The following is a 24,190-nucleotide window of genomic DNA, read 5'->3' as shown; positions in this document are numbered from 1 at the left end:
AGAGTACATCATGCAAAATGTCAGGTTGAATGAGTTACAAACTAGAATCACAATTTCCAGGAAAAATATCAACAATCTCAGGCATGCAGATGATACTATCTTAATGGCAGAACGTGAAGAGGAATTAAAGTGCCTCTTGATGAAGGTGAAAGAGGAGAGTGAAAAATCTCATTTAAAACTCAGTACTCAAGAAACTAAGTTCATGGCATCTTTTCCCATCACTTTGTGCCAAATAACAAGAGAAAAAATGAAAACAGTGACCCATTTTATTTTCTTGTGCTTCAAAATCACTACAGATGGTGACTGCAATCATGAAATTAAAAGATGTTTGCTCCTTGGAAGAAAAGCTATGACAAACTCAGACAGTGTATTAAATAGCAGAGACATCACTTTGCCAACAAAGGTTCATGTGGTGAAAGCTATGGTTTTCTAGCAGTCATGTATGGATATGAGAAAAGTGAAAATGAAAGTCGATCGGTTGTGTCTGACTTTTTATGACTCCATGGACTATACAGTCTGTGGAATTCTCCAGGCCAGAATACTGGAGTGTGTAGTCTTTTCCTTCTCCAGGGGATCTTCCCAACCCAGGGATCAAACTCAGGTCTCCTGCATTTTTTACCAGCTGAACCACAAGGGAAACCCAAGAACACTGGAGTGGGTAGCCTACCCTTCTCCAGAGGATCTTCCGGACCCAGAAATTGAACCAGTGTCTCCTGCATTGCAGGCAGATTCTTTACCAACTGAGCTATCAGAAAAGGCCATGGATGTGAATTGGATCATAAAGAAGATTGAGCCTGAAGAATTGATATTTTCAAACTGTGGGACTTGAGAAGATTCTTGAGAGTCTCTTGGATTGCAAGAATATCAAACCAGTGAATCCTAAAGGAAATCAATCCTGAATATTCATTGGAGGGACTGATGCTGAAGCTAAAGCTCCAATACTCTGGCCACCTGATGCAAAGAGCTGACTCGTTGGGAAAGACCCTGATTCTGGGAAAGATTGAGGGCAAGAGGTAAAGGGAGTGACAGGATGAGATGGTTGGTAGCATCGCCAACTCAATGGATTTGAGTTTGAACACACTCCAGGAGATAGTGAAGGACAAGGAATCCTGATGTGCTGCAGTCCATGGGGTTACAAAGAATCAGACATGACTTAGCAGCTGAATAGTAGTAACAAAACACCATTCAATTCTCATTCTCACTCACCTCATCTTCCCATCTCAATGTTAAACTTTCCAGTTGATTTCCACTGATTTAACATTTCACAAAGAATAATCTCATTGTTTGGTTGATATTTGTAAAACTGGATCACAGAAGGTCAAGAAATTAGTCTATAAAGTAAGGCAGGAAAGGAGGAGCCATTGGAACATTTTCCTCTCCTCCTTGGTAAACTGTCTGACCTTTGTGCTCTTCTTTTTCTGTGTCCTTGAACAATCCCCTCCCTCCCTCCAGTTGTTTATACTCATCTGAAGTTAACATCTGGTCACCATTCAACACTGAATTCCAGGGGCTGCTCTCAACCTTTTATTTTACCCAACTTACATGTCACAGATAGAACTGATATCTCTTTATGAGCTGTGCCCATTCTTCATGAACATCAAGACACAGCAAATACTTTATAGCACCCATTTGTGTGTGAAACTACAGCTACAGATCCAGATCCCTTGGGAACAGCAGCCATGTAGTAGTCAGATTTTACTCTCATTTAGCTTTTATTTTGGATTATAGTATAGTATAGGAAATATTAATTGAATAATTGAATAAATAAATGAGTTTGAAATTTGATATCCTGCCTCTTTTTGTGTAATAAATTACATACTTCAAAACTTGGTTCAGATGCCACCCCATGGAGGAATCTTCTCTAAATCTTTCTGCCACTTTGAATTTATATATTTCCCTCTGTCCTTTGTGCAATTCTGCATTCTAAACCTACTACTTGCAGAGAACAATTAACCTCCACTAAATGCCTTCAGAATTCACCCACGTGGAACAAAGAAGGCCATATAAAGTTGGGCAGAGATGGGATTATCTCAGTAATAATTAACCACATTAAAATGAGCATGTTTTCTTAGGTATTATGCCATCTACATTGCCACAAAGCAGAAGACAAATTCAATAAAGGAGTGAGGATTGATACTTTAGCTGTTTATGTTGAGTAAGTGTTTATTTATAGAAAAGTAGCACGAATAAGAATAGTACAAACCACATACCCTTTCCTCAGAATCCCCAGTTGTTAATATTCTATAGTTTTTGCTTCATTATCCCCCATTTAATCAATTTCATAGCATCTTGTAACTTTTTTCCTTTAAACATTATTATGTGTTTCCAAAGAATACATATATTCATCTACAAAGTCATAGTGCAGTTATCAGCTTCAGTAAATAACATCAATACAGTATAATTGTATAATGCATTTTGAGTGGAGAAGGATTGGAGAATTTGAGAGTTTTCTCATTCAAGGAAGGACTTCTCTAAAAAGGTGTGAAAATGAGATATCATAGTATAAAATTCTAAGCGGTGCTGTTGGCATAAGAATCTAAACTTATGAAATGTAAAGAGAAGGCAAAACAAATTAATACAAAGTTTCTTACTTTATAGTTTCTTGAAAAACAATTCCCATGTTTAACATTTTCTTCAGAGCCCCCGTAACATCCTTATTCCCTAGACTATAGATTAAAGGGTTTAGTACAGGAGTGAGTATGGTGTAAAAGACAGATACCATCATGTCCTTCTCAGGTGTGTGGTAGGAGTTGGGAAGCATATATGTGTATATGGCAGCCCCATAAAAGAGGATGACCACAGTCATGTGGGAGGAACAAGTTGCAAATGCCTTCTTCCGACCCTCTGCTGAGTTCATCCTGTGAATGGTGAGGAGGATAAAGTAATAAGAGCCTGAAATGATTGTCACAGGAATGAGGAGCATGAGGACACAACACAGGTACATGAAAATCTCATAGAGGGAGGTGTCTGAGCAGGAAAGCTTTAATACAGCAGGAACTTCACAGAAGAAATGATGGATCTCCCGGGATCTGCAGAAGGGGAAGGTCATGGTGATGGGAGTAAACAAGAAGCCATCCACTGAGCCCAGAAACCAGCAGCCAGATGCCAGGAAGAGACACACCCTGTGGTTCATGAGGACAGGGTAATGGAGAGGATGGCAAATGGCCATGTAGCGATCATAGGCCATGGAGGCTAGAAGGAAAAATTCTGAACCTGCTAGTGTCACATAGAGGAACATCTGAATCCCACATTTAGGAACTGAGATCTTATTTACACCTGTGATCTGGTCCATGAGCATCTTGGGTACAGTAACAGAAATGTACATCATGTCCATGAAGGACAGCTGACTGATGAAAAAGTACATGGGGGTGTGGAGGTGAGCATCAGAATATATCAAAAACATCAGAATGATATTTCCAGACAAGGCCATCAGGAAAACCACAGAAATGACCAAACAAAGGAGAGCAGGGTGTTGTGATTGACTGAAGATTCCCACCAGGGTGAAATCTAATCTTTCAGTGTAGCTGGTCATCCAGGTGTTATTGTCCATGAGGTTTCACCTAGACCACCAAGGAGAACTTTGAAGTTAATGGATTACTTATAGGAATCTACCAACTGAAATGAATGTTTATGGAGAGTGTGCACATATGTGTATGTGTGTATGTGAGTGTGTATGTGTATGTGTGAACCACTCAATTGTGCTAACAAGAGGAAATTCTGTGACTCTGTAGATATGGAGTTTTAAAAGTATCTATAATTTTACAGATTACTAGAAAACTAGTATTTCACAACTGTGGGTCTAAAAAATTGCTAACTTATAGCTATGTTGCTGCAGTTGAAGTTTATGACATCTGATGATGTAATGTCCTTCATGGACAAGAATGGAAATTTATATAGTGTCTGGCCTATGCAAACACAAAAAGTAAATTACTTTTTAAAAAAAAGATATCACACTCTTCTAAAATGCTTTTTATAGAACTTGGAATTTTATTATCCCCAGTTTAAGGATCCAACTGGGAGTTTTAAAACTCTTGGAGGTGTATTACATGTAAGAAAGGTTTATAATAGCCAGGACATGGAAGCAACCTAGATGTCCATCAGCAGATGAATGGATAAGAAAGCTGTGGTACATATACACAATGGAGTATTACTCAGCCATTTAAAAGAGTACATTTGAATCAGTTCTAATGCTGCCGCGTCAGTTCATTCGTGTCCGACTCTGTGCGACCCCATAGACGGCAGCCCACCAGGATCCTCTGTCCCTGGGATTCCCCAGGCAAGAACACTGGAATGGGTTGCCATTTCCTTCTCCAATGCATGAAAGTGAAAAGTGAAAGTGAAGTCACTCAGTCGTGTCCGACTCTTTGCAACCCCACAGATTGCAGCCCACCAGGCTCCTCAATCCATGGGATTTTCCAGGCAAGAGTACTGGAGTAGGGTGCCATTGCCTTCTCCCAGTTCTAATGAGGTGGATGAAACTGGAGCCTATTATACAGAGTGAAGTAAGCCAGAAAGAAAAACACCAATACAGTATACTAACGCATATATATGGAATTTAGAAAGATGGTAACAATTACCCTGTATACGAGACAGTAAAAGAGACACTGATGTATAGAACAGTCTTTTGGATTCTGTGGAAGAGGGAGAGGGTGGGATGATTTGGGAGAATGGCATTGAAACATGTATAATATCATTATGAAATGAGTCACCAGTCCAGGTTCGATGCACGATACTGGTTGCTTGGGGCTGGTGCACTGGGATGACCCAGAGGGATGGTATGGGAAGGAGGTGGGAGTGGGGTTCAGGATGGGGAACACGTGTATACTTGTGGCGGATTCATGTTGATATATGGCAAAACCAACACAATACTGTAAAGTTAAAAAAAAAGTTACTGAAATGTAATTTAAGGAAAATCTATACAAAACATTTCAATCTCTTTTGTCTACAGGACTGGGTGATACTGTGAGGCACTGTGGTTATGTGGAGTGTACATATACATATAATTATGTATATATTTAAATTTTAAACAAATACCACATGTATGTATGTGATATTTCTATATAAATATAAATAAATATGGATAAATGTATAATATGTTTTTTAAATGGTATCCTGTTTAAGCAGAGCTTTGTCTAGAAATCCATTTTATTTCTGTCTGGTACAAGTGTTTCCAAGTCGAAAATTCATCTGCTTTAAAGGGTTACTGACATCTATCAGACAAAATTTTGGTTATTTTCCCAAATGTTATCTGCTTTCATACACATCAATTAATTATTCTTGGAAACTGAGATGAATAAGGAAAACTGAACAACACTGTGATATTTCTGACACTAATTCATTGTTTCTTCTTCTATCTTGCTGCTTATAGCCAGCCTTGTACTAGTCACTGAACATGAACCAAAAGCAAATTAAACTTGATTACATTTAAGGAAATCACATTTGTCTATTCAGGGGAAATATTATATAAATGTGATTTAAAGTATACACAATAAATAAAAAGAAAAATAGACAAATAAAAATAGACAAAAAAATATAATCTGACCTTTCTTAGGGAATAAGGAGTAGCTTCTTATTCTACTTTTTTCTCTTATAAAGATTAAACCTTTAAATTTCTCAATTTCAGACATGTAAAATGTTAAATTTCAAAAGCTATTGCCAATGAGAATGAAATATTGGCTCCTCTTTCTGGGAAGAGTTTAGAGCATGTTATGATGCAGGGATATTTCATGAATCATGTTCAAGTTTCAGATATACTTTGTAATAATTCCCAAGGCTAGTTATAATATTCAACTTATTATCAGTTCTGAGTTCCAGAGTACTAAAGAAGTAGATAACACTACAAAAGATTTCTTGATTTCTTGATATCCATATAAATGTCTAGCAAACCTAGGATGCATTGCAAAAATATAACTTTTCTGTTAAATTTTACCTTCAGTGGCAGAAGAAATCTGGCTCTGAGCAAAACTGAAAAACAGTTAAATAAGTTTCAAAACAATGCATACTGATCAAGTTTACATCTGTGATTAAAGGAAATCAAGGACTGGAGAAGTGATTAATACATGTGAAGATCTTGAAGCTATTTACTAAACAGATGGAGGGAGACCAAGGAGGGGACTTGCTGGGCTTTGGATAAATCTCTGCTACACTTTGGTAAATGGGGGGAGGGGGTCACTGTTATTAAACTACACTAACAACCCACCCAAGACACCAGACAGTGTTTCCTTCTCTGTCTGTATAGCAACTTTGCCCCTTATTCATTCTCAAATTATCTAATCTAATTCCTTGAACTTCATGTAAACAGTTTTTTGCATATTTAAATTGGGAAATTATTGCCAGTAGTGGTAGGATAATATACAACCTTTATATGAAGCTGACAGCATTCCAGGAATTGTTCCAACTCTTTACTACATTTGATCTTTCCTGAGAGCCTGTGAGCCTACTTACTCATTTTACTTTCTCCTTTTAAAAGTTAAAAAGATCAGGTTCTCAGGATATCTGCTTAACACTATACAACTAAGTTGAGTGAGAATCCTTGTCTTAGCTCAAGAGTTGAACCCACAGACTTTAATTTTGCCTCTTGTCTCTTGGGGACATAGTCTTTCCTCTATAGCAGACAATTTGGGTGGTGGGTCAGCCATTGTCAGTTTCATTAGGAAAGTGTAAATATGACTGAGACATTTATTTGCAGTGTTTTCTAACCCCTAGAAAACATCCCTATTCAAAGTAAAATGAGTTGCTCTTACTTTGTAAAATTTTATGGTCAGAAAAAAAGTATATTTAATAACATAGGAAGAATATATATTACTTTCTCTACAAATAATTGAAAAACAAAGAGCCGCTCTCTAACATATTGCAGTAAATACATGCTACATAAAGAGATTCAAAAAGATAAAGCACCTTTGCTTTCCTCTTTAAAAATAGCTAGCTAAAAATAGGAAAAAATATCTTTAAGAACTAATAGAATGTATCAGAAACAGAACACATCAAGAAAAATCATTACCTTTAGCTCTTGCAGTTCTGTCTGCTTGTCTGGTTGAACCCAGCATTAAGTGATGTTGGTAGTTTCATCCAGATGAGATAATGTAGTATTTTAGGTTAGGTGTACGAAGAGAAGTAGAGGAGTGACATCACCCCTGGTTATGCTATGCCCATTTAGGAAGTGGTTGAAAGTTATCTGTTGATAAATACCTCTGAGACTATAAAAAGGAATGCAATTAAGAAATCTAAAGAAGCTAATAGGTCTCCCCATTGCACTTTTCTGAGTCTTTTTCCTCATCTATTTTTATAAACACCTTAAAATTTTTTTCAATCTTAATATTTATTAACATTTTAACCAGTATTAACAATAATCACAAATTTCAACATCACCAATAAATTATTTAGATATGGAAGTATACAAGTTAGTTTCTAAGTAAACTTTTCATTAAAATGTATTTTCATATATGTGTAAATTACATTTTTCCTCATTTAAATTCAAGCAAAATTTGTGAAAAAAATACTTTTCATTTTTTGATTGAAGGATAATTGCTTTACAATATTGTGGTGGATTTTGCCAAATATCAACATGAATCAGCCACTGGTACATATATGTTCCCTCCCTCTTGAATCTCCCTCCCACCTCCCAGTCCATTCCACCTCTCTAGATAGTCACAGAGCCCTGGCTTGAGTTCCCTGAGTCATCTACCAAATTCTCACTGGCTATCTATTTTACTAGGGTAGTGTATAGGTATGCACGCTACTCTTCCATTCACCCCACCCTCTCCTTCCCACCCCCCACCCCCAGATACATAAGTCTGTTCTCTATGTCTGCAGCTCCATTGCTGCCCTGCAAATAGGTTCATCAGTACCCTCCTTCTAGATTCCATATATCAATTCAGTTCAGTTCAGTCGCTCAGTTGTGTCCGACTCTTTGCAACCCCATGAATTGTTGCATGTCAGGCCTCCCTGTCCATCACCAGCTCCTGGAGTTCACTTAAACTCACGTCCATCGAGTTGGTGATGCCATCCAGCCATCTCATCCTCTGTTGTCCCCTTCTCCTCTCGCCCCCAATCCCTCCCAGCATCAGGGTCTTTTCCAATGAGTCAACCCTTTGCATGTGGTGGTCAAAGTATTGGAGTTTCAGCTTTAGCATCAGTCCTTCCAAAGAACACCCAGGACTGATCTCCTTTAGGATGGACTGGTTGGACCTCCTTGCAGTCCAAGGGACTCTCAAGAGTCTTCTTCAACACCACAGTTCAAAAGCATTAATTCTTCAGTGCTTAGCCTTCTTCACAGTCCAACTCTCACATCCACACGTGACCACTGGAAAAACCATACCCTTGACTAGACGGACCTTTGTTGGCAAAGTAATATCTCTGCTTTTGAATATGCTATCTAGGTTGGTCATAGCTTTCCTTCCAAGGAGTAAGTGTCTTTTAATTTCCTGTCTGAAATCACCATCTGCAGTGATTCCATTATATGTGTTAATATATGATATTTGTCTTTCACTTTATGACTTACTTCACTCTGTATAATAGGCTCTAGGTTCATCTACCTTATTAGCACTGCCTCAAATGCATTCTTTTTATGGTTGAATAATATTCCATTGTGTATATGTACCACAGATTCCTTATCCAATCATCTGTCAATGGATATCTAGGTTACTTACATGTCTTGTGTATGTTAATCTCTCAGTCATGTCCAACTCTTTGTGACCCCATGGACTGTGGCCTGCCAGGCTTTTCTGTTCATGGGATTCTCCAGGCAAGAATACTAGAGTGGGTTGCCATTCCCTTCTCCAGAGGAACTTCCCAACCCAGGGATCAAACCCTGGTCACCTGCATCACAGGCAGGTTCTTTACTGTTTGAGCTACAGGGAAGTCCTATTTACATGTCCTAGCTATTGTAAATATTACTATAATGAACATTGGGGTACATGTGTGGTTTTCAATTGTGGTTTTCTCAGGGTATATGCCCAGTAGTGGGGTTGTTGGGTCATATGGTAGTTTTATTCCTAGTTTTTTAAAGAATCTTCATAATGTCTCCCAAAGTAGCTGTATCAATTTACATTCCCACCAACAGTGCAAGATGGTTTCCTTTATTCCATAGCCTCTCCAACATGTAGTGTATGTAGAAAATCTCCAGCATGTAGATTTTCTGATGATGGCCATTCTGACCAGGGGACTTCCCTGGTGGCTTAGCTGGTAAAGAATCCACCTGAAATGCAGGAGACCTGGATTTTATCCCTGGGTTGGGAAGATCCCCTCAGAAATGGAAAGGCTACCCACTCCAGTATTCTGGACTGGAGAATTCCATGGACTATAGTCCTTGGGGTCACAAAGAGTCGGACATGACTGACTGACTTTCACTTCACATTCTGACAGGTGTGAGGTGATATTTCCTTGTAGTTTTGATTAGCACTTCTGTAATAATGAGCAATGTTGAACATCTTTTCATGTGTTTATTAGCCATCTGTAAGTCTTTTTTGGAGTAATTTCTGTTTAGGTCTTTTGCCCACTTTTTGATTGTGCTGTTTGTTTCTCTGGTATTGAGGTTGTATAAGCTGTTGTATCTTTTGGAAATTAATCCTTTGTCAGTTGTTTCATTTGTTATTATTTTCTTCCATTCTGAGGGTTGTCATTTCACTTTGTTTAGAGTTTCCACAAAAGCTTTTAAGTTTAATTAGGCCCCACTTTTTTTATTTTTGTTTTTATTTCCATTATTCTAGGAGGTGGGTCATAGGGGATCTTGCTTTGATTTATGTCATTGAGAGTTCTGCCTGTGTTTTACACTAAGAGTTTTATAGCTTCTTGTCTTACATTTAGATCTTTAATCAATTTTGATTTTATCTTTGTGTATGGTGTTAGGAAGTGTTCTACTTTCATTCTTTTTCAGGTAACTGTCCAGTTTTCCCAGCACCGCTTATTGAAGCGGCTATATAGATACACATTTTGAAACTCACAGTTCAACTGATTTGTTAAAACAGTAGCACTACTTAGTACTATAGTCAAAACTGAGAGCAGATCCTTCACATTATTGTCTTGGTCACTCAGTTAGATTACTGAATGCATACTTTCTTTTGTTCCTCATGTGGTATCAATGTTAGTTTAATGTTATATTTATTTTTTCAATGTTTCCAATTTCTTTTTAATTAAAAAATAGTTTCTAGCTTTAATCAAAATGTAATTTACATATTGCATCATGTGAGTTTAAGATGTATATGATGCTATATATTTCAAAATTTTTTTGTTCAGTTGCTCAGTCCTGTCCAAATCTTTGCAGCCTCAGGGACTTCAGCACACTAGGCTTCTCTGTTCTTCACCTTCTTCCAGAGTTTACTCAAACTCATGTCCATTGAGTAGGGGATGCCAACCAATCATCCCATCCTCTGTCATCCCTTTCTCCTTCTGTTTTCAATGTTTCCCAGCATCTGCATCTTCTCCAATGTGTCGGCTCTTTGCATCAGGTGGCTAACGTATTAGAGCATCAGCTTCAGCATCAGTCCTTCCAATGAATATTCAGGCTTGATTTCCTTTAGGATTTACTGATTTGATTTCTTACTGTCCAAGGAACTCTCAACAATCTTCTCCAGCACCACAGTTTGAAAGCATCAATTCTTCAGTGCTCAGCTTTCTTTATTGTGCAGCTCTCACATCTGTACATAATTACTAGAAAAACCATAGCTTTGACTATATGGACCATTGTAGGCAAAGTAATGTGTCTGCTTCTTAATACACTGTCTAGTTTTGTCATTGCTTTTCTCCCAAGGAGCAAGCATCTTTTAATTTCATGGCTGCAGTCACCATCTGCAGTGGCTTTAGAGCCTAAGAAAATAAATACTGTCACCATTTCCATTGTTTCCCTATCTATTTGCCATGAAGTAATGGGACTGGATGCCATGATCTTTGTTTTTTGAACGTTGAGTTTTAAGCCAGCTTTTGCACTCTCCTCTTTCACTTTCATCAGGAGACTCTTTAATTCCTCTTTGTTTTCTGCCATAAGGATGGTGTCATCTGCATATCTGAGGTTATTGGTATTTCTCCCCACAATCTTGATTCCAGCTTGTGATTCATCCAGCCCAGCATTTCACATAGTGTACTTTGCATGTAAGTTAAATAAGCAGGGTACAATATATAGCCTTGATGTACTCTTTTCCCAGTTTTGAACTAGCCATTTATTCTATGTCTGGTTCTACCTGTTTCTAATTGACCTGCATACAGATTTCTCAGGAGACAAGTAAGATTGTCTGTCCCAACTCTAAGATTTTTCCACAGTTTGCTATGATCCACACAGTCAAAGACTTTAACATAGTCAGTGAAGCAGCAGTAGATATTTTCCTGGAATTTCCTTGCTTTCTTTAAGATCCAATGAAACTTGCCAATTTGGTATCTGGCTCCTCTGCCTTTTATAAATCCAACTTGTACATTTGAAAATTCTCAGTTCACATACTTCTTAAGCCCACCTTGAAGGATTTTTGAGCATAACTTTACTAGCACATGAAATGAACACAATTATACTTTCTTTGGTATTGGCCTTCTTTGGAACTGGAATGAAAGCTTTCCTTTTCTAGTCCTGTGAGCTTCCCTGGTGGTTCAAATGGTAAAGAATTTGCCTGCAGTGCAGGAGACCAGGGTTTGATACTCAGGTCAGGAAGATCTCATGGAGAATGGAATGACTACCCACTTCAGTATTCTTGCCTGGAGAATCCCATGGACAGAGGAGCTGGTGTACTGTAGTCCATGGGTTCCAGAGTCTGATATGACTGAGCAACTAATACTTTTGAGTACAGCACTTTAACAGCATCATCTTTCAGAATTTTATATAGCTTGGCTGGAATTTCATCACTTCCACTAACTTTGTTCATAGTAATGCTTCCCGTGATGGCGCAGGAGCAAGGCGGCTGTGACGGTGCAGGAGTGTGGCCGAGAGGAGCTACCCCACGTTCAAGGTCAAGGGTGGTGGCTGCACTTTGCTGGAGCAGCCTGTGAAGAGCTACTCCACGTCCAAGGTAAGAGAAACCCAAGTGAGAAGGTAGGCACTGAGACTGAAACCACAATCACAGACAACTAGCCAGTCTGATCACAAAGACCACAGCTTGTCTAACTCAATGAAACTAAGCCATGCTGTGTGGGGCCACCCAAGACGGACAGGTCATGGTGGAGAGGTCTGACAGAATGTGGTCCACTGGAGAAGGGAATGGCAGACCACTTCAGTATTCCTGCCTTGAAAACCCCAATGAACAGTATGAAAAGGCAAAAATGTAGGACACTGAAAGATGAACTCCCAAGGTTGGAAGGCACCCAAGATGCTATTGGAGATCAGTGGAGAAATAACTCCAGAAAGAATGAAGGGATGGAGCCAAAGCAAAAACAATACCCTGTTGTGGATGGGACTGGTGATAGGAGCAAGGTTTGATGCTGTAAAGAGCAATATTGCATAGAAACATGGAATGTTAGGTCCATGAATTAAGGGAAATTGGAAGTGGTCAAACAGGAGACGGCAAGAGTGAACATTGACGTTCTAGGAATCAGCGAACTAAGATGGACTGGAATGGGTGAATTTAACTCAGATGACCATTATATTTACTACTGTGGTCAGGAATCCCTTAGAAGAAATGGAGTAGCCATCAAAGTCAACAGAAGAGTCTGAAATGCAGTACTTGGATGCAATCTCAAAAACGACAGAATGATCTCTATTCATTTCCAAGGCAAACCATTCAATATCACAGTAATCCAAGTCTATGCCCTGACCAGTAATACTAAAGAAACTGAAGTTGAATGGTTCTATCAAGACCTACAAGACCTTCTAGAACTAACACCCAAAAAAGATGTCCTTTTCATTACAGGGGACTGGAATGCAAATGTAGGAAGTCAAGAAACACCTGGAGTAACAGGCAAATTTGATCTTGGAGTACATAATGAAGCAGGGCAAAGGCTAACAGAGTTCCACTAAGAGAATGCACTGTCACAGAAAACACCCTCTTCCAACAACACAAGAGAAAACTCTACATATGGACATCAAAAATAGTCAACACCAAAATCAGATTGATTATATTCTTTGCAGCCAAAGATGGAGAAGCTCTATATGGTCAGCAAAAACAAGACCGGGAGCTGACTGTGGCTCAGATCATGAACTCCTTATTGCCAAATTCAGACTGAAGTTGAAGAAAATGGGGAAAATCACTAGACCATTCAGGTATGACCTAAATCAAATCCCTTATGATTATATAGTGGAAGTGAGAAATGGATTTAAGGGACTAGATCTGATAGACAGAGTGCCTGATGAACTATGGATGGAGGTTCGTGACATTGTACAGGAGACAGGGAGCGAGACCATTCCCAAGAAAAAGAAGTCCAAACAATCAAAATGGCTGTCTGAGGAGGCCTTAGCTGAGAAAAGCTAAGAATAGCTGAGAAAAGAGAAGTGAAAAGCAAAGGAGAAAAGGAAAGATATACCCATTTGAATACAGAGTTCCAAAGAATAACAAGAAGAGAAAAGAAAGCCTTCTTCAGCGATCAAAGAAATAGAGGAAAGTAATAGAATGGGAAAGACTAGAGATCTCTTCAAGAAAATAAGAGATACCAAGGGAACATTTCATGCAAAGATGGGCTCAATAAAGGACAGAAATGGTAGGCAGCTAAAGAAGCAGGAAATATTAAGAAGAGGTGGCAAGAATACACAGAAGAATTGTACAAAAAAGATCTTCATGACCAAGATAATCACGATGGTGTGATTCCCTCACCTAAAGCCAGATATCCTGGAATGTGAAGTCAAGTGGGCCTTAGAAAGCATCATTATGAACAAAGCTAGTGGAGGTGATTCCAGTTGAGCTGTTTCCAGTTGAGCTCTTTCAAATCCTGAAAGATGATAATGTGAAAGTGTTGCAGTCAATATGTCAGCAAATTTGGAAAACTCAGCAGTGGCCACAGGACTGGAAAAGGTCAGTTTTCATTCCAATCCCAAAGAAAAGCAATGCCAAAGAATGCTCAAACTACTGCACAATTGCACTCATTTCACATGCTAGTAAAGTAATGCTCAAAATTCTTCCAGTCAGGTTTCAACGGTACGTGAACTATGAAAACTTCCAGATGTTCAAGATGGATTTAGAAAAGGCAGAGGAACCAGAGATCAAACTGCCAACATTCTATGGATCATTAAAAAAGCAAGAGAATTCCAGAAAAAAACCCATCTATTTCTGCTTTATTGACTATGCCAAAGACTTTGACTGTGTGGATCAAAACAAACTGTAGAAAATTCTTAAAGAGATGGGAATACCAGACCATTTGACCTGTCTGTTGAGAAATCTGTATGCGGATCAGGAAGTGACACTTAGAACTGGACATGGAACAACACACTGGTTCCAAATTGGGAAAGGAGTGGGTCAAGGCTGTATATTATCATTCTGCTTATTTAACTTGTACGCAGAGTACATCATGAGAAATGCTGGGCTGGATGAAACACAAGCTGGAATCAAGATTGCTGGGAGAAATATCAATAACTTCAGATAAGCAGATGACAGAAAGTGAAGAAGAACTAAAGAGCCTCTTGATGAAAGTAGAAGAGGAAAGTAAAAAAGTTGGCTTAAAACTCAACATTCAGAAAACTAAGATCATGGCATCTGGTCCCATCACTTCATGGCAAATAGATGGGGATACAGTGGAAACAGTGACAAACATCAAAGTCTGATGTCAAACACTGTTTGATGACAAACAGTGACATCACTGCAGATGGTGACTGCAGCCATGAAATTAAAAGACACTTGCTCCTTGAAGAAAAGTTGTGATCAACCTAGAGATCATATTAAAATGCAGAGACATTACTTTGCCAACAAAGGTCTGTCTAGTTAAAGCTATGGTCTTTCCAGGAGTCATCTATGGATGTAAGAGTTGGACTATAAGGACAGCTGAGTGCCAAAGAATTGATACTTTTGAACTGTGGTTTGGAGATGACTCTTGAGAATCCCTTGGACTGCAAGGAGATCCAACTAGTCCATCCTAAAGGAAATCAGTCATGAATATTCATTGAGGGACTGATGCTGAAGCTGAAACTCCAACACTTTGGCCACCTGATGTGAAGAAATAACTCAACGGAAAAGACCGTGATGCTGGGAAAGATTTAAGGTAAAGGAGAAGGGGACGACAGATGATGAGGTTGTTGGATGGCATCACCGACTCAATGGACATGAGTTTGAGTAAACTCTGGGAGTTGGTGATGGACATGGAGGCCTGGCATGCTGCAGTCCATAGGGTGGCAAACAGTCGGGAACTGACTGACTGAACTAAACTACCTGAACTAGGTTTCTCATAGTTTTTCTTCCTAGGAGTAAGTATCTTTTCATTTCATGCGTACAGTCACCATCTGCAGTGATTTTGGACCCTGATATAATAGAGTTTTGCCAAGAAAATGCACTGGTCATAACAAACACCCCCTTCCAACAACACAAGAGAAGACTCTATACATGGACATCACCAGATGGTCAACACCAAAATCAGATTGATTATATTCTTTGCAGCCAAAGATGGAGAAGCTTTATACGGTCAGCAAAAACAAGACCGGGAGCTGACTGTGGCTCAGATCATGAACTCCTTATTGCCAAATTCAGACTGAAGTTGAAGAAAGTGGGGAAAACCACTAGACCATTCAGGTATGACCTAAATCAATTCCCTTATGATTATACAGTGGAAGTGAGAAATAGATTTAAGGGACTAGATCTGATAGAGTGCCTGATGAACTATGGAATGAGGTTCATGACATTGTACAGGAGATAGGGATCAAGACCATCCCCATGGAAAAGAAATGCAAAAAAGCAAAATGGCTGTCTGGGGAGGCCTTACAAATAGCTGTGAAAAGAAGAGAAGCAAAAGCAAAAGGAGAAAAGGAAAGATATAAGCATCTGAATGCAGAGTTCCAAAGAATAGCAAGAAGAGATAAGAAAGCCTTCTTCAGTGATCAATGCAAAGAAATAGAGGAAAACAACAGAATGGGAAAGACTAGAGATCTCTTCAAGAAAATCAGAGATACTAAAGGAACATTTCATGCAAAGATGGGCTCGAAAAAGGACAGAAATGGTATGGACCTAACAGAAGCAGAAGATATTAAGAAGAGATGGCAAGAATACACAGAAGAACTGTACAAAAAAGATCTTCATGACCCAGATAATCACGATGGTGTGATCACTGGCCTAGAGCCAGACATCCTGGAATGTGAAGTCAAGTGGGCCTTAGAAAGCATCACTATGAACAAAGCTAGTGGAGGTGATAGAATTCCAGTTAAGCTATTCCAAATCCTGAAAGATGATGCTGTGAAAGTGCTGCACTCAATATGCCAGCAAATTTGGAAAACTCAGCGGTGGCCATAGGACTGGAAAAGGTCAGTTTCATTCCAATCCCAAAGAAAGGCAATGCCAAAGAATGCTCAACTACCGCACAATTGCACTCATCTCACACGCTAGTAAAGTAATGCTCAAAATTCTTCAAGCCAGACTTCAGCAATATGTGAACCGTGAACTTCCTGATGTTCAAGCTGGTTTTAGAAAAGGCAGAGGAACCAGAGATCAAATTGCCAACATCTGCTGGATCATGGAAAAGGCAAGAGAGTCCCAGAAAAACATCTATTTCTGCTTTATTGACTATGCCAAAGCCTTTGACTGTGTGGATCACGATAAACTGTGGAAAATTCTGAAAGAGATGGGAATACCAGACCACCTGATCTACCTCTTGAGAAATTTGTATGCAGGTCAGGAAGCAACAGTTAGAACTGGACATGGAACAACAGACTGGTTCCAAATAGGAAAAGGAGTTCGTCAAGGCTGTATATTGTCACCCTGTTTATTTAACTTCTATGCAGAGTACATCATGAAAAATGCCAGGCTGTATGAAGCACAATCTGGAATAAAGACTGCCAGGAGACATATCAATAATCTCAGATATGCAGATGACATCACCCTTATGGCAGAAAGCAAAGAGGAACTAAAGAGGTAGGTTTTTATTGAGGTAGGTTTTGTAACAATGAAAAATGAGAAAGAGAAATTAAGGAATTAATGCCATTCACCATTGCAACAAAAATAATAAAATATCTAGGAATAAACCTACCTAAGGAGACCAAAGAACTGTATACAGAAAATTATAAGACACTAATGAAACAAATCAAAGATCACATAAACAGATGGAAAGATAGTCTGTGTACCTAGTTTGGAAGAATCAATATTGTGAAAATTACTATACTACCAAATGCAATCTGGTAATTGCATTTGACTATACTACCAAATGCTATCCCTATCAAATTACCAATAGAATTTTTCAAAGAACTAGAACAAAAAATATACAATCAACATGGAAACACAAAAGACCCTGAATAGCCAAAGCATTCTTGAGAGAGAAGAATGGAGCTGGAGGAATCAACCTTCCTGACTTCAGACTGTACTACAAAGCTACAGTCATCTAGACAGTTTGTTACTGGTACAAAACCAGAAATATAGGCAAATGGAACAAGATGGAGAGCCCAGAGATGAGCCCACACACCTATGGATACCTTATTTTTGACAAAGGTTGCAAGAATATGCAATGGGGCAAAGATAGTCTCTTCAATAAGTGATGCTTGGAAAAGTGGACAGCTATGTGTAAAAGAATAAAATTAGAACACTTGCTTCCTAACACCATACACAAAGATAAACTCAAAATTGATTAAAGCCCTAAATGTAAGACCAGAAATTATAAAACACTTAGAGCAAAACATAGGCAGAGCAGTTGATGACATAAATCAAAGCAAGATCTTCTGTGATCCATCTCCTAGAGTAATGGAAATAAAATAAAAAATAAACAAATGAGACCTAGTTAAACTTAGACAACCCTAAGAATGGGAGAAAATAATAGCAAATGAAACAACTGAAAAAGGATTAATTTCAAAAATATACAAGCAGCTTATACAGTGCAATACCAGAAAAAGAAACAATGCAATCCAAAAGTGGGCCAAAGACCTAAACAGACATTTCTCCAAAGATATATAGATAGCTAACAAACACATGGAAAGATAGTCAACATCTCTCATAATTAGAGAAATGTAAATCAAAACTGCAGTGAGATAACACCTTATACCAGTCAGAATGGCCATCCATCAAGAAGTCTACAAACTGTAAATGCTGGAAATGGTGAAGAGAAAAGGGAACACTTTGGCTCTGTTGGTGCAAATGTAAATTTATACAGCCTCTTTGGAACACGGTATGGAGATTCCTTAAAAAACTAAGAATAAAATCACCATCAGTTCAGCTCAGTCGCTCAGACGAGTCCGATTCTTTGAGACCCCATGAACTGCAGAACTCCAGGCCTCCCTGTCCATCACTAACTCCCAGAGTCTACCCAAACCCATGTCCATTGAATCAGTGATGCCATCCAACCACCTTAACCTCTGACATCCCCTTCTCCTCCTGCCCTCAATCTTTCCCAGCATCAGGGTCTTTTCAAATGAGTCAGCTCTTTGCATCAGGTGCCCAAAGTATTGGAGTTTCAGCTCAACATCAGTCCTTCCAATGAACACCGAGGACTGATCTCATTTAGGATGGATTGGTTGGATCTCCTTGCAGTCCAAGGGACTCTCAAGAGTTTTCTCCAACACCACACTTCAAAAGCATCAATTCTTCGGTGCTCAGCTTTCTTCACAGTCCAACTCTCACATCCATACATGACTACTGGAAAAACCATAGGCTTGACTAGATGGACCTTTGTTGACAAAGTAATGTCTCTGCTTTTTAATATGCTGTCTGGGTTGGTCATAACTTTCCATACAAGGAATGAGCGTCTTTTAATTTCATGGCTGCATTCACCATCTGAAGGGATTTTGGAGCCCAGAAAAATAAAGTCAGCCACTGTTTCCACTGTTTCCCCATCTATTTGCCATGAAGTGATGGGACCGGATTCCATAATCTTCATTTTCTGAATGTTGAGCTTTAAGCCAACTTTTTCATTCTCCTCTTTCCCTTTCATCAAGAGGCTCTTTAGTTCTTCTTTGCTTTCTGTCATAACGGTGGTGTCATCTGCATATCTGAGGTTATTGATATTTTTCCCGGCAATCTTGATTCCAACTTGTGCTTCTTCCAGCCCAGCGTTTCTCATGATGTACTCTGCATATCAGTTAAATAAGCAGGGTGACAATATATAGCCTTGACATACTCTTTTTTCCTATTTGGAACCAGTCTGTTTTTCCATGTCCAGTGCTAACTGTTGCTTCCTGACCTGGCTACACGTTTCTCAAGAGACAGGTCAGGTGGTCTGGTATTCCCATCTCTTTCAGAATTTTCCACAGTTTATCATGATCCACACAGTCAAAGGCTTTGGCATAGTCAATAATGCAGAAATATATGTTTTTCTGGAACTCTCTAGCTTTTTCAATGATCCAGTGGGTGTTGGCATTGATCTCTGGTTCCTCTGCCTTTTCTAAAACCAGCTTGAACATCAGGAAGTTCACAGTTCATGTATTGTTGAAGCCTGGCTTGGAGAACTCTAAGCATCACTTTACTAGAGTCTGAGATGAGTGGAATTGTGCATTCGTTTGAGCATTCTTCGGCATTGCCTTTTTTTGGATTGGAATGAAAACTGACCTTTTCCAGTCCTGTGACCACTGCTGAGTTTTCTAAATTTGCTGGCATATTGAGTGCAGCACTTTTACAGCATCATCTTTCAGGATTTGAAAGAGCTGAACTGGAATTCCATCACCTCCACTACCTTTGTTCATAGTGATCCTTCCTAAGGCCCACTTGACTTCACATTCCAGGATGTCTGGCTGTAGATGAGTGACCACAGCCAGACATTATCTGGGTCATGAAGATCTTTTTTGTACAGTTCTGAATATTCTGCCATCTCTTCTTAATATCTTCTGCTTCTGGTAGCTTCATACCATTTATATCCTTTATTGAGCCCATCTTTGCATGAAATATTCCCTTGGTATCTCTAATTTTCTTGAAGAGATCTCTAGTCTTCACCATTCTGTTGTTTTCTTCTATTTCTTTGCACTGATCACTGAAGAAGGCTTTCTTAGCTCTCCTTGCTATTCTTTCGAATTCTGCATTCAAATGGGTATATCTTTCCTTTTCTCCTTTGCTTTTTGCTTCCCTTCTTTTCATAGCTATTTGTAAGGCCCCATCATACAGCCATTTTGCTTTTTTGCATTTCTTTTTCTTGGGGATGGTCTTGATTCCTGTCTCCTGTACAATGTCACAAACCTCTGTCCATAGTTCATATGGTACTCTGTCTGTCAGATCTAGTCCCTTAAATTCATTTCTCACTTCCACTGTAAGGGGCTTGATTTAGGTCATACCTCAATGGTCTAGTGTTTTTCCCCACTTTCTTCAATTTCATTCTGAAGTTGGCAATACAGAGTTCATGATCTGAGCCACAGTAGCTCCTGGTCTTATTTTTTCTGGCTGAATAGAGCTTCTCCATCTTTGGCTGCAAAGAATATAATCAATCTGATTTCAGTGTCGACCATCTGGTGATGTCCTTGTGTAGAGTCTTGTGTTATTGGAAGAGGGTATTTTCTATGACCAGTGAGTTCTCTTTGCAGAACTCTATTAGCCTTTGTGCTGCTTCATTCTGTATTCCAAGGCCAAATTTGCCTGTTACTCCAGGTGTTTCTTGACTTCCTATTTTTGCATTCCAGTCCCGTATAATGAAAAGGACATCTTTTTTGTGTGTTAGTTCTAGAAGGTCTTGTAGGTCTTCATAGAACTGTTCAACTTCAGCTTTTTCAGCGTTACTTGTTGGGGCATAGACTTAGATTACTGTGATATGGGATGGTTTGCCTTGGAAACAAATAGAGATAATTCTGTAATTTTTGAGATTGCACCCAAGTACTGCATTTTGGACTCTTTTGTTGACTATAACAGCTATTCCGTTCCTTCTGAGGGATTCCTGCCTGCAGTAGTAGATATAATGGTCATCTGAGTTAAATTCACCCATTCCAGTCCATCTTAGTTCTCTGATTCCTACAATGTCAATGTTCACTCTTGTCATCTCCTGTTTAACCACTTCCAATTTACCTTGATTCATGAACCTTACATTCCAGGTTCCTATGCAACATTGCTGTTTACAGCATCAGACCTTGCTTCTATCACCAGTCCCATCCACGACTGGGTGTTGTTTGTGCTTTGGCTCCATCCCTTCATTCTTTCTGGAGTTATTTCTCCACTGATCTCCAGGAGCATACTGGGCACCTACTGACCTAGGCAGTTCATCTTTCAGTGTCCTATCCTTTTGCCTTTTAATACTGTTCATGGGGTTCTCAAGGCAAGAATATTGAAGTGGTTTGCCATTCCCTTCTCCAGTAGACCACATTTTGTCAGACCTCTCCACGATGACCCATCTATCTTGGGTGGCCCCACACAGCATGGCTTAGTTTCATTGAGTTAGACAAGACTATTGTCCATGTGATCAGATTGGCCTGTTGTCTGTGACTGTGGTTTCAGTCTGTCTGCCTTCTGATGCCCTCTCTCAGTGCCTACAGACTTACTTGGGTTTCTCTTACCTTGGATGTGGGATATCTCTTCATGGCTGTTCCAGCAAACCTCAGCTGCCTCTCCTTACCTCAGACATGGGGTAGGCCTGAGGCTTGGGTTGGCAGCCGAGTGGAACTACCCCATGCCCAAGGTTGTGGGCGGCAGCTGAGAGGAGCTACCTCATGTCCAAGGTAAAATCACCATATGACTCAGCAATCCCACTAGTAGGCATATATCTTGAGGAAACCAAAATTGAAAAAGACACTTGTCCCTGTTCGGGCGCCACCTGCCGGGGACCAGCCCCGGCTGATCCGGGGTATTCGAAGGAGAGACGGCATAGGCGAGGATCAGGATACAATAGCTTCAATTAGATATTAATTAAAGATATAAAGAGTAATAGAATAAGGATAGCTCAGTAGGAAAATTCAGTGGAGAAAAGAGGCTGAGTAGCTTGGTTTACGCGGGAGACCAATAAAACTTCAAGACAAGAAGTTTGCACCACTTACGTAGGCCGCAGGCGTCCTTCCGTTCTCCCGAAGGAGAGGAGACACTGAGGCCTCCCCGGTCGGATCTTAGAAGCCCAGGCATAATTAGTAAGCATGGTGGGTGCCGCGCTCCAGATGGAGACTCAACCAGAGTGAGAGAGAGAGCGACATGGGGAGACCAGTATTTCGAGAAACTGATCCCAATTCTTTATTTTCCATGGTCTACTTTTATACACTGAGATGTTATGCAAAAGTCACGCGGGGTCAGCAGTCCTGACTTTTATCAAAGTCAGGTGCTTCATACAAATGTATACAGAAGTCTTAGGGGTGTTACATCATCTTCTGGCCAGGGGGGCCTGCTGACAATTTACGACCCTCTCCTTGTGACAGCGGTCAGTCAATCAGGACACTTATATCTCCAGGGCTGATTATTCTCAAAACAGACGCCACCCAAATAAAGTTACATTCCTACAGGGTGAGGGTGTAGTGGGTTTTAGTTAAGGAAAGAATTTACTTAGCCTAAGGTCTAACGTGATTAATATCAAAGGTTAATTCTATATATTCATTAATGTGTGTAAGGGCAGGGGATATGGAGACTTAGCAACAAACATTGGCTCAACAAATGGAAAACCCTTCACCAACACAATTTCTAATTAGCCCACTATACTTATAGTTTTCTAACTTCTCTAAAGAACCTGTTTTTAGAGGGTTTAAAGCATCTCGTGCCTCTCACGGTTGGGAGGCTGTGAGCAATCACATGTGGCCCGACGAGCCTGTCAGGCAGGCTAGAGAACCTTCAGAGGAGTTTGTAGGTTAAAACACTCTTGTCACACCCAAGAGTTTTTATTGACTGGAGCTCTAGGTTAACTCCTTCTCCGAAAGAGGTGGTGGGGGACAGCCCCCCGTAAAGTCAGAGGTGTAGGTAAGAGCACAAAGTAGTAAAGTAGGCAGGCTCTGGTTATGGGAGTAGATGCTTGAGGAGTTCCAGGGGGACTCCTGAGGTTCGATCCCGCCTTTGCGTATGTCGAGCCTCCTTCCTCATGACCTTTGTCATGGGTGGAGTACCTCACTCTGGCCCCCAACACCAGTGTTCATTGCAGCACTATTTACAAGAGCTAAAACATAGAAGCAACCTACATGTCCATTGACAGATGAATGGATAAAGAAGTTATGGTACATATATACAGTGGAATATTATTCAGCCATAAAAAGGAACACATTTGAGTCAATTTTAATGAATTGGATGAGTTTATAGCCTATTATATAGAATGAAGCAACTCAGTTAATATATTATAGTATACAATATATTAATATAATATATATACTATATTGCTATAGTATATTAATGTATATATATGGAATCTAGAAAGATGGTACTGATGAATTTATTTGGCAGTTCAGCATTGGAGAAACAGGGGACTTCCCTGGTGGCTCAGTCAGTAAAGAATCCACTTGCAATGTGGGAGACCTGGGTTTGATCCCTGGGTTGGGAAGATCCCCTGGAGGAGGGCCATAGCAACCCACTCCAATATTCTTGCCTGAGAATCTCCATGGACGGAGAAGCATGAAGGGTTGCAGTCCATGGAGTTGCAGAGTCAGACACAACTGAGTGACTAAGCACAGCACAGCACACAATGGAAAAACAGACATAAAGAACAGACTTATGGACATGGGGGTGTGGGGAAGAAGGAGAGGGTGAGATGTATGGAGGGAATAACATGGAAACTTACATTATCATTTTTAAAATAGATAGCCAATGGGAGTTTGCTGTATGACTCAGGGAATTCAAACAGGGACAAAGAAACCACTAGGTGAGATGGGGAAGGAGATGGGAGGGACGTTCAAGAGGGAGGGGAGTTTTGTATACCTATGGCAGATTCATGTTGATATTTGGCAGAGAACAACAGAATTGTGTAAGGCAATTATCTTCAATTAAAATAAATTAATAAAATCAGAACAAAAAAGTCTATAGATAATAAATGCTGGAGACATATGGAGAAAATGGAATCTTTTTGCACTGTTGGTGGCAATGTAAACTGGTACATCTATTGTGGAGAATGGTACGGATTTTCACTTAAAACTAAAAATAAAACTATCATGTGATTCAGCAATTCTACTCCTGGACATGTATCCGGAGAATCCCATAAGACAAATTACACATGCACTTCCACATTCACTGCAGCCGTATTATAATAGCCAAGACATGGAAGCAACCTAAATGTCTTTCGATAGAGGAATGTA

The 24,190-nt window shown here is 39.6% G+C and overlaps 1 protein-coding gene across 1 annotated transcript; it reads right to left on the bottom strand.

The window, feature by feature from the left end:
- Positions 1–2,587: 2,587 nt before the first annotated feature.
- Positions 2,588–3,550, bottom strand: LOC109561244 (olfactory receptor 2T29-like). Its single transcript, XM_019963629.2, has one exon. The coding sequence runs from the start codon at positions 3,548–3,550 to the stop codon at positions 2,588–2,590; it is 963 nt and encodes a 320-aa protein (XP_019819188.2).
- Positions 3,551–24,190: the final 20,640 nt, after the last annotated feature.

This window comes from Bos indicus, chromosome 7 (assembly GCF_029378745.1).
Source record: "Bos indicus isolate NIAB-ARS_2022 breed Sahiwal x Tharparkar chromosome 7, NIAB-ARS_B.indTharparkar_mat_pri_1.0, whole genome shotgun sequence".
In the NCBI taxonomy this organism is placed as follows: Eukaryota; Metazoa; Chordata; class Mammalia; order Artiodactyla; family Bovidae; genus Bos; species Bos indicus.
This window is presented reverse-complemented; position numbering and strand designations above follow the sequence as displayed.

Coding starts and splice junctions, on each gene's coding strand:
- LOC109561244 (XM_019963629.2), bottom strand. CDS start 3,550: ATGGACAATAACACCTGGATGACCAGCTACACTGAAAGATTAGATTTC.